The 12,197-nt window shown below is 34.1% G+C and overlaps 1 protein-coding gene across 3 annotated transcripts in view; it reads right to left on the bottom strand.

The window, feature by feature from the left end:
- Nucleotides 1-12,197, bottom strand: part of LOC145288082 (small ribosomal subunit protein eS10B-like) — a 367,331-nt gene that overhangs the window by 160,494 nt on the left and 194,640 nt on the right. For all 3 annotated transcript variants that reach the window (XM_080136137.1, XM_080136138.1, XM_080136136.1), the window contains exon 3: nucleotides 237-410. In XM_080136137.1, coding sequence (XP_079992263.1) covers nucleotides 237-371 — 135 coding nt within the window. In that variant the 5' untranslated portion in view covers nucleotides 372-410. The remainder of the gene's footprint in view (nucleotides 1-236; nucleotides 411-12,197) is intronic.

Raw genomic sequence — 12,197 nt, 5'->3', positions numbered from 1 at the left:
CTCTCACCACCACTAGTTATGTAAAGATACTTAAAATAGTTTTACTTAGGCTATTATATTTTTATTCCAATGATAGATTAAAAATAAAATTTGTAAATCTTGTAGATGCGAGAAACATTAGTGTTGAGAATATTATTGTTACGACTTAAAAAATATTACTTCTAATTCACTGAAAGTACCTACATTAAAAAAAAGTTCTGCATTTTTCAATGTGAAAAAAGATTTGAAAAACTCACCTGAAGTGCTTTGATGACATGAAGGTTTGGGACATCGATTTCTGGATGTTTCACTCCAGTAAAATCTTTCTTGGCAACCATGACAGCCTCTTTGAAAAGGTGTTCATAAATAGCAACACAATTATTTTTTGGCATCTTCCTCTAAAGATGGTTGCGATTGTGATGGTTTTGCCCCTAGAATGAAATGTAGGATTTATTATAACGACTAAATGTGTCTAAAATTCCATTCTAAAGTTACATAAGATAGCGGTAAATAGTCTAGAAATGATAAATTTATATGTGGCAACTATTGTTGCAAACCTGCGGTACTCTGGTTTAGAGGGGAATTTCTCCAATCAAAATATTATATATGGAGGTATAGAACTGCCCCAAATAAGATAAAACAATTAGTACCAATAAATACTGAGGAAGTAACATCGCGCTATATAGTTCAATACAAAATAAATAACATTGTAAGAGACAAGCTTTAATGTATTACTTCGGCCAGTACCTGTTAGCTAACGATGTTCTCCTTTTTTTCTCCTATTTTTCTTTCGAATTGTTCTTCTTTTACATATGGTTTCGCTGAATTCTTTTTTTTTGGGGGGGGGGTATTTGCACAATGTCTTCGCAGGTGTGACCTTTGACAGCCTTGTGGCGTAACGGATAATGTGCAATGCAAAACCCAGTCGTAAGGGGCAGTCTTGAAAGTTTTGGATTCAAAACTTCAATCCAGGCAATAGGAAAAAATACAACTGCGAATTACCTTAAACTTCCATCCTGTCATGGCTGATAGGACAAGAGCATGAAGCCGTTTGGATTAAACAAAACTTTGCGGTTGATATCCGATGCATAATCCCATGTTTGTCACAAAGCTTCTCAATTTCAATGCAAAAGGTCAGAGGTTACATCGGCTGAAACATGTTTCTAATAACAGTAAAATGAGTGCAATAGTTCGAATAATTACACGATACTAGAAATCCTGGTCGTATAAATTCTGAAATATAAACTGCTCTAGTCCGGCACCTTACAGACGCTAACCTTCTGACTGACAAACAATATGGATTTAGACATGCCCGTTCCACAGCTGACATTCTCACTGTAATCTCTGAACGTATATACAATTCACTGGACAAAGCGGCGGAGGGCAGAGCGGTAGATATATCTAGATATATCTAAGGCTTTTGACAGGGTATGCCACAAGGGTCTCCTCAGGAAAATTAAATTATACGGTATCACTGGTAGAATACTTAGCATAATTGAATCCTTCTTAGACAAGAGAAAAATCCAAGTCGTCCTCGACGGTCGAACATCTAAACAGTGTGATATAAATGCGAGAGTGCCTCAGGGGTCTATTCTTGGACCTCTATTGTTCCTGATATTTATTAATGACCTCCCCGACAAAATGCCTCTGAGATGGGTGTATATTCTGATAACACTACACTCTATAAAAGGCATGACAGGAAAACAAATGAACACATATCTAAAGAAATGGCAAAAACACTAGGGGATGACCTCCAATCTGTAGTGGAATGGAGACATAAATGGTTTCCTTAAATAACTACAAGAAACCTTCTCTGCCACCAATAGCAATGGCCAGTGACTCCCTGTCTGAGAGTACATCTTTCAAACTGCTTGGCCTAACGTTCACAGGAAACATGAGCTGGAACAATTATATTGAAAACATTGCCAGGGCCGCTGCAAAAAAGGTAGGCTCTCTCTACCGTGCTAGAAAACTACTGACACCTGAAAGTATCCTGTATCTCTATAAGGCCACCATTCGCCCATGTATGGAGTAGTGTTGTCACATCTGGGCTGGTGCGTCTGCTACTAGTCTCTCGCTCCTAGACAAGGTTAAAAAAAGAGTCGCCAATCTGATAGGCTCTCGACTGGCATCTAAGCTTCAGCCTCTGTCCCATCGACGAAACGTTGCATCCTTCTGCTTGTTCTACAAGTATTTTAATGGTGAATGCTCTGGCGAACTGCAGACACTTGTGCCCCCACGACGCAGACACCCTCGACAAACCCGACAGGCAGCTAAATCCCACCCCCACACAGTAGAGATCCCTAGATGCAAAAGATCTTTCTACTCCAGTAGTTTCTTCCCCAGAACCGCTAGACTCTTGAATTCTATTCCAGGATCATTCTTCCCTAACTGTACTGACACGCAGAAGTTCAAGTGCAACGTGACCGACATCTTGCTGCCCAAATCCCTACATAGTGCCCCCGTAGTTGCTGACCCTGATAGTAGCCCCCTACACCAAAGTGGCAATGTGCCTTGTTTGGGGTGAAAATGTAATAAAATGTAATAATTTACACATTCCCTTAATTGCTTTTTTTTATTCAAACAGTACCTGCATGCTATCGGTTCAAGTCAGCACTAATCGCCAGTGAAGCCAGATTATTCCATTTCGGCCACAGCTGCCAGTGTTCGCAAATGTTCATGGGCGGCAGTGGCCACCAACAACAACCCTAGTTTACTTATTTCCGATGGGGGCGGGGCAGACTCCACCGGGCAACGCCGGTTAATAGGTCTTGCTAGTAAACAGTAAAAAGTCTTCCTTCAAGATTGCAATATTACAATTTAGTAAACCCCAAAAAGTCATTATATATATAAAGATAGATAGATGTATATATATATATATATATATATATATATATATGTATTTCTTTTTATATTATCTGTTTGTACTATCGCAAAAAATCTTCTGTATATATATATATATATATATATATATATATATATATATATATATATATATATATATATATATATATATATATTACAGTATTTACTTATCCAGTTCTCAAAACGTAAATAGAATCCTATGTAAATGTGCTTATTGCAAGCCACATAGAAATATTTACGTTTCTTTTCGAAAAAGCTCATCAAGCTTTTTTTCATATAACAGAGACTGTTTTATTCAGTTTTATTTTTGCCATAAAAATTAGACTAATGTTATTTCAGATGATTTCATATTTAACTTTTAATCACACAAAATTATATATTATTTAGACTCTCTTTATCTAACACTATAATTTACTTATTGTGTCAATTGACTTTATATTTGAAAGTCATCTTGGTTCACGACTTCATGATATGATGAAATGAACATCTTGCTTTTATAAAGATCATTTTAAGAAATCCGTTGCGAGTATTAATATATTCTAATTGCTTGTTATAATTTAAATGCTTGTTATAAAATATTTTGTAAATAAAAAGAAACAGAATTTTAATATTTATGAATTTGTTAAATGAGGATTTATTATATGTGTGATTCAGATTATTCAAACTTTTGTTCTCGTCTGGAGTGTTATTCTCAAAGTGGTATCGGTCGATGTTGTTACACTGTGAGCAATACTGCTAACAACACCAACACTTCGTTGCGTGCCACAAGTTTATCCTTCATTTTATCTTATGGCTGCATCGTCAAAGTTTCTCACACTGGAGGCTGTCGAGATGAACTGACGGGCTCACAAGTGTAAAAAAAACATGGGGAAACATAAGACTCTGAAATATCGCTTGGATTGTGTGTGTGTGTGTGCTTGTGTGTGTGTGTGTGTATGTGTGTGTGTGCGTGTGTGTATGCGTGCGTGCGTGCGCGCGTGTGTGTGTGCGTGTGTGCGTGTGTGCGTGCGTGCGTGTGTGTGTGTGTTACTATTAACCCTCTATACGCTATGGGTCACGTACGTCCATTCGAGGCTAAGTTCGTTTGTTGCAGTCAGTTCATCTCAATTTCTCAAAAAACTTTCTTTATTTGGCCCAACCCACGATCTGCGATTTCCTGCTTTCAGTTCACAACTTTGGTCAAGTCCCCACTGTTTTCAAGTCCAACTCACGGATGCCGTAAAAACTGTATTACTGTATGTCGTAAAATGTTGCAAACCAATACCATTTCAGTCTTCATTTCTTTTGGAAAAAAAAAATCCTATATATATTTTTTCTCTCCTACTTTCGTATACGTGGGGACGAGTAGGTGAATTATATAATCAAAATGTAACTTCCGAATTTCTCCTTGTTGAAAAATATTACTTCAATATTTCAAATTACTGTCCGCATTCAACATGTGATTAATAGTCCGAAAAATTCAAATATTATATATCATCAATCAGAAATATTATATCAAATCGTACCGACACGAATTAATACGAACATGAAAACTACTCGACGCTCTGTCTATTTCATAAACGCATAATAAATTTTGAATTCTAATTGCTTTCCAATATTCGCCAGTCAGAGAACATCACCAAAGATGAGGACACCTGAAGAAGGTCAGATATTTTATCGTCTGAAACGTCGTGAGAATAAAACCCATGATGAGAACAGCAGTCCAAACAGAACTCTTATATGTTCTAGCAAAGATAAACGACGTTGCCCGGGATAAAATGAGGGTTAACCAACGATCTATATTTGTTATGTTTGATTGTCAGCGAAATCGGTGGAATTGCCCATTTTTTAATCAAATCGATTTGTTGCCTGTTCTACTCAGGAATCTACCACGATACACCGGGAGAAAGAGTCACCCCCCCAATGATTTACTGCACAATACATTATAGTTAATTTTACACTGTATATAACCTACGGTTGATTCTATGAAATTGTTTTTATATATGTATAATGGCTTGAATTAAAGTTAAAAATGGAAAAGTTTAGGATCATGGTTCAGTTGCGTTCTAAAGCGAAACAGTAATTTCGGCGCGCCCCTATCATATGAAAGCACCTACTGGTTATTTCATACAGCGGACCTTTCTACTAGAGCGGTGATTAAACTTCTAAAATGCATTTTGATATTAGGCTGTATAAAAGTGTTAACATTGATTTGATACTTATCTGGGCGAGATCATTCTGATACAAAACTCATCTTAGAACCCTGTACAGTACATCCGCGCTAAGGGGGAAGGCAGAGCGGTAGCTCTAGATATATCTAAGGCTTTTGACAGGGTATGGCATGAGGGTCTCCTCAGGAAGATTAGATCTTACGGTATCACTGGTAGAATACGTAACATAATTAAATCCTTCTTAGATAAGAGAAAAATCCAGGTAGTCCTCGACGGTCGCACATCTAAACAATATGATATAAATGCGGGAGTGCCCCAGGGTTCTATCCTTGGACCTCTATTGTTCCTGATATTCATAAATGACCTCCCCGACAACATTGCCTCTGAGATGGGTATATATGCTGATGACACTACACTCTATGGCAGACACGACAGGAAGACGAATGAACACATTTCTAAAGAAATGGCAGAAACACTAGAGGAAGACCTCCAATCTGTAGTGGAATGGGGACAAAAGTGGTTGGTCGCGTTCAATGCTGCCAAGACTAAACTAGTTTCATTCAATAATTACAAGAAACCCTCTCTACCACCAATAGCAATGGCCAACGACCCTTTATCTGAGAGTCCATCTTTCAAACTCCTTGGCCTAACGTTCACAGGAAACATGAGTTGGAACAATTACATTGAAGGCATTGCCAGGGCCGCTGCAAGAAAGGTAGGCTCTCTCTACCGTGCTAGAAAACTACTAACACCCGAAAGTATCCTGTACCTCTATAAGGCCACCATTCGCCCATGTATGGAGTATTGCTGCCACATCTGGGCTGGTGCATCTGCTACTAGTCTCTCGCTCCTTGACAAGGTTCAAATGAGAGTCGCAAATCTGATAGGCCCTGAACTGGCATCTAAGCTTCAGCCTCTGTCCCATCGACGAAATGTTGCATCCCTCTGCCTGTTCTACAAGTATTTTAGTGGTGAATGCTCTGATGAACTGCAATCACTTGTGCCCCCACGACGCAAGCACCCTCGACAAACCCGACAGGCTACTAGATCCCACCCCCACACTGTAGAGGTCCCTAGATGTAAAAGATCTTTTTACTCCAATAGTTTCTTCCCCAGAACCGCAAGACTCTGGAATTCCATTCCAGGTCCCTGCTTCCCCAACAGTACTGACGTGCAGAAGTTCAAGTGTAACGTGAACCGACACCTTGCTGCCCAAATCCCTACATAGTACCCCAGTAGTTGTTGCCCCTGATAGTAGCCCCCTACACCAAAGTGGCAATTTGCCTTGTTTGGGGTGAAAATGTAATAAAAAAAAAAAAAAAAAAGTTTCAAAAACTTCGATTCAGTCGTTTCTGAGTTCATAGGAACGAACTAACATACACACGAACACACGCATACACACGTATATATAAAGTAGATATTATCTAATTTCTGAAGTTAACTAAGAAACTACTACAATAGTAGTAGTAGAGAGAAAATACAACGTTTTTACTGTTATATTTTCATGAGTTGAGCATTGATTATATTTGTTTTTCTAAAATTATATTATATTTATTATTTTGTTATCTATAATACAAATCTCACATGTCTGTTTAAACGTATGTATGTATGTATGCATGCCTAAAAATTTCGTTAGAGGCAACGGATTTTCACGAGATCGGTATCGTTTTAAAGGTCGACCCTTCGGACAACAAATATCGAAAAATTGGCTAATTCCTTCACCCTCAACTGGACATTTTCCTACAAGGAGGAATCGCTTTTTTCACCGATATTTTCGAAAGGTATTCCCTCTTTTCGATTGACTACGCTTAATTTAAACTTCCGCCTTTTCTGGTTTGGCGATGGACGCAACGGTAGGGAGGCCACTTTTTTTCACGTTCTTTTCCTCCTTCGCGATACGGGTTCGATCCTGCCTGCTTAATATTAATGTTTTAATCTATTTTATTTATTTATTTTATTTATTTTTTTTTGCTCAACACACATCTCCAAACACCCGGGAAAGTATTTATCTAAATAGAACATTTAAAAGAAAAGAAATAATCATATTATAAATATAGTTAAAATAATTTAAAAGCTAATATGATTTTAAGTACATTTCAAAACTTTTACGATTTTAAGTAATTTCATGACCGCAACATCGCAGTTCGACGTGATGAGACGAGAAATAATTTTATGTTTCTATTTGATTTGCTGCGATTTTTTTTTTTTACCCTTTTTAAATATGTGCTCGACTGTACATCGACTTCAAGAAGGAAATGTCTGGGTAATAATATCTCCGCTGTTAAAGCATCTTCTTCTCATTGAGTTCGCATACCTAAAGGTTGATCGTATCCCTAAACGACACCGTACGTTTTCGCACACGCGTATATTTCAACTACAAGAAGGGAATGGCTACGTAATTGTTGACAAGGTATGCTTTTTGTTGTTTCCTCTGAACTTTGATCAATGAAAGGTTTCTGTTGTTGAATGAACCCAAATTCAATCAACAGAATACGTCAACAAGCCAAATCTATAATATAAGTAAATATAAGGAGATGCAAACCGCCTTCGGCGAAGATCATCTTTCAAAAAGAAACGCACGTAAACAAAGAAAAAAGAAACACGTCTAACATGAAAGTAAACAAAATCTCGCATTTTAATACACACGAGTTTTAACATTTGATAAAGCTGCACGCAAACACGACATATTATATATATATTTATATATATATATATTTAATCACACAATTATTATATATATTTATGTATTATTTAGTATTTATATATATTTATGTATTATTAGTATTTATATGTGTACGGTTATATGTATATAGATGCATATTTATAAATGTGAATGTGTGCTTGGAAAGTGTGGGTTCATGAAAAACTTCGAGACACTTTTAAGTCACATTAATATTTCCAATAAAGTTATATTCACAAAAAATTAAACAAATCAAAAGAAAAATACAATAGAAATATGAGAAAGAACGTACGTTTAATTGCAGAGAATACGGGAACACACGCATTCTCCCTTTCTTTTCTCTCTTGCTCTCTTCCTCGACATAGACACAGAACGCTCTCTTCATACATATGTATTTATATACACGTCAAGTATACACACAAACACACGTACACACACACACACACACACACACACACACACACACACATATATATATATATATATATATATATATATATATATATATATATATATATATATATACTAGAAAAAGTACCCGTCGTTGACTGGGATCAAAAAACAGCCTACAGAAAATGGGCTCTGATTTATGAAAGTATGATAGGTTATGAAAAGGAAGAGTTGTAAAGAGATAGCTTCGAATTTGGGGTATCAAAACCAAAGCAAAATATGACGAAAGTAAAAATAAATTAGATAAACCTCATAATTTATTATACCATACTTATGCACAGTGAAACAGTTATCACAATATTTTGTGGATCTATATTAAAAAACCTTGTTAAACTTTGTGACATATTTCCATTCTATGGAGGTCAGGTGCGAACGAACACCCCATAATTTTATTATACCATATTTCTTCAAACTGAAAAATAATAATCAAAGTATGCTTATGCAGATAGATATGAAAAGTCTTTATTAAAGTTTGTGCCTATTTCCATTCTATGGGGGCCAGGCGCGAACGCAGACCGCACAATTTTCTTATACCATCCCTATTGAAGTTAAAACATACTTATCAAAGTATTAGTATGTACATCTATATCAAAAACCCTTGTAAACGTTTTTTTTAAATTTTTTTATTCCCATACTTTGTGGACCAGACGCATACACAGACCCCACAATTTTAATGAATCATTATTATGCCAGATCAAACATACCCATTTCTGTGTCTCAATACATCTTCTATCATTATATGTGATCAGTTTTCTATAATAGTCAGCCATATATGAGCCTGATAAAGAGATCCAGACAATTGCACTTAAGGGAACAGCGAGGATACTAAAAAGAGCTCTCGGTTGGTCTCAATAAAAAGCAGGGCAATGTTGGCAGCTGGTTTCGCATTAGAATCCTAAAAGGAAGAAAAAAAACACACACACAGCTGTTTAGCTTTATATTCTATATATATATATATATATATATATATATATATATATATATATATATATATATATATACATCCATGCGATTCGCTATATCATCCTTTCTTAAGTCAATTAAGCACGAGTCATATTAAGTTTGCTTATTCAGTTTAATATAAAAAACTAAAACAAAATGATTTTTTCTACTATACATTTTCTGTCGTTCTCTCTTTCATATTTAAAATTAATTAATTATTTTCTTTTTCATAATGAATGACCCTTTTTTATCTATAATGTATAAATATATATGTGTGTATATATATGTGTATATATATATATATATATTGAGTAAAATGATTCATAATTGTGAATTAAAAATCAGTTCCAAAGGAAAACAAATCCATAGTTTGTACGATGTTTTTATTGAAATAGACAATATGTATTGAACAATAATTTGATAAAAATATTTTTTTATATATAAACAAAGCGTTCTTATCATGATGAGGAGCCTTTGTTTATTTTATAATATTATTAAACAAGGATGATGAGGAGACTTTGTTTAAATATGAAAAAGTCTATTTACCAAATTATTGTTCAAGACATGTTATATATTTCAATAAAAACATCGTTCCCGAAACGATCGTACAAACTATTGATTTTGTTTTTTTTTCCTTTCGAAACTGATTTTTAATTCAAAATTATGAATTATTTTACTTAATATTGAAATAGCTCTAGAATATCTATACCTATCGAGCTTATTATATATCTACATTACAACGAGCACTGTTTTCTTTTAATAGTATTAATACATTTACTAATACATTAAAATAAACTCTGCGCTTTAGACTCTACATCTAATTCCCTCAATATATATATATATATATATATATATATATATATATATATATATATATATATATATATATATATAAAGGATTAGAGAAAGAGAAACAGAGAGGAAGAAGAGAGTTAGTTTATTATAGCATTTCGGTCGCACGCAAAATTTTTGTATGCAACAACATTCCGTAGTATTTTATGTTCGTTGGTGGGTCTGACTCACAGTCACATGTCCTGCTTTACTCCTACAGTTGTCGAACTTCAATCTACGTAGGTAGCATTGTTTTGTTTTCTCAGCTATCGTTTAGGTCATAAGCAATTCAAAATTGTAGATTGAGTGTTGCCAAAGCTGAAGATAGGAACCTCAACCTACAAAATATAGTACTTTGCAAATGAATTTTACCTTGCATTTCTTCCGTTATGCCACGGATTCTTTGCTACCCCCGTGAATTAAATGTTTTACGTGGAAAATCCGTGTAGATTGCCTAGACTTACAGACATTTTCAAGCAAGACAAGAGACTCTTGAAGACGGTATGGCGTTACATTCGACGAAAAGTTGTAATTTTTTAATTTTGTTGTACATATATATCCTATGATTGATTCATGGCATAAACTAAAATATGCACTATGTCAGTTGTTCACTAACATTGTGTTAGATAAACGTCTACGTTTAAATGAGATGTAAATAAATTCTGCCGATAGAATGAGTGAGAACATTCCCCTCTGTAATATTAAGATGGCCTAAGCACTAAAGTCATATAAACTGCTGACATCATTGACTTTGGTCCTGGTCAAGTAGAAGTAGATAATGCCTATTAATAAAACTGTTGTCGGCGATTTAGCAGAGAAACAAACAAATTGCAATGGGTCAACACCTCAAATATATGACAAATGTATGTTATCAAAGGCAGGATAAGTTACTCTTCTGTCTACGTGGAAAAGGTTTCAGTGGTTTTAACTGAATTTATAGCTTTTATTTGGTTTGAAAAAGAACTTGTATCGAGCTATTAAAATAAACAGGTAAAAATCACCGAGTAAAACGGACCTCTATACATTTTGTAGAAGTTTATTTTAATTATTATTTTATTCTATATCTAAATTTTGATTGGTTTGAAAGATTACAGACCAATGTTAATCTATAAGAATAAAATAAAAAAATATATATATTAACACGTTAAAAAATTACAGTGAAAAATGTGCATGCCTACAAGGAAAGTATTTCAAAATTACCGTGAAAAAGGTTACCTTATATTAATAGCATGTAAAAATATTTTTTGCAATTATTAATTCATTTGTAAAAATATTGAATACACAATGCTTAATTCGATGATAATAACGTTTGTTCGAGAAAAGTATTTTTCTTCGAGTTATAACGATACTATTAACGCAGACTTTAGGAGCTTTTTCGTAATGTTACTGAAAAAATATACTTTGTTTACTTGTAACAATCGACGATGTTTTATTCTCATAAAAAAGCTAAATTAAATTCTATACGTGTTTTTAGTATTTAACACTTCAGTAAATGTGTTATTTGTTTATGAATTTCCTGAAAAATATTGTTGTTCGTTTTGACTTAAAAATGCTGTTGTTACTTTTGATTTTATAAATATTTATTGTTGTTCATTTTAATTTAAAAAAATATTCATCGTTTAATTTTAAGTTTATTGTTTAGTTATTGTTTCGTCGTATTTCTTGTTTTGCAACGGTTGCTTTTCTTCTATTTAGAACATTAATAAATTTACATGCATATTCTTTACATTTTTATATAGTTCAGTTTTTATATATATATATATATATATATATATATATATATATATATATATATATATATATATATATATATATATATATATATATATATATATATATATGCTAGCAGTTTAGTCCGGCTTTGCTCGGGCCCTATGTTCCGTTCATAATTGTATGTTCATATTTATATAAAAATTAAAAAAGTTTGACTCAAGTCCAGGTAAACTACATCTAAAATTTCAAGTGTTTAGACACAAAATTGGCGGAGGATTTCAGTAGAGTCTGCAAAGGTAAATTCTTTCATTTCCTGGAAGCCAGATTCTCCCTTCCCCCACCTAAAACCGATTAAAAAGCTTGCTGCATGTCTGGATATCTTTTATGTAAAATTTAAAAAGCTTAGACCCAAAATTGGTTGAACTCTAGGCTAGAGACCGCAATGGTCAAATCTTTTGAACTTTGAGCCGTTGTCACACAAATTTTCGGCTTAAATCGATTAAAAAACTTGCATTATGTCAGAATACATTTTATTTAAAATTTCAAATGTTAATACCAAAATATGGCTGAGTAATTTGGCAGAGGTC

The sequence above is a fragment of the Euprymna scolopes genome, chromosome 11 (assembly GCF_053919585.1).
Source record: "Euprymna scolopes isolate OS-2025 chromosome 11, ASM5391958v1, whole genome shotgun sequence".
In the NCBI taxonomy this organism is placed as follows: domain Eukaryota; kingdom Metazoa; phylum Mollusca; class Cephalopoda; order Sepiida; family Sepiolidae; genus Euprymna; species Euprymna scolopes.
The sequence above is the reverse complement of the archived record's forward strand: the minus strand, read 5'-3'. Positions and strand labels throughout refer to the sequence as shown.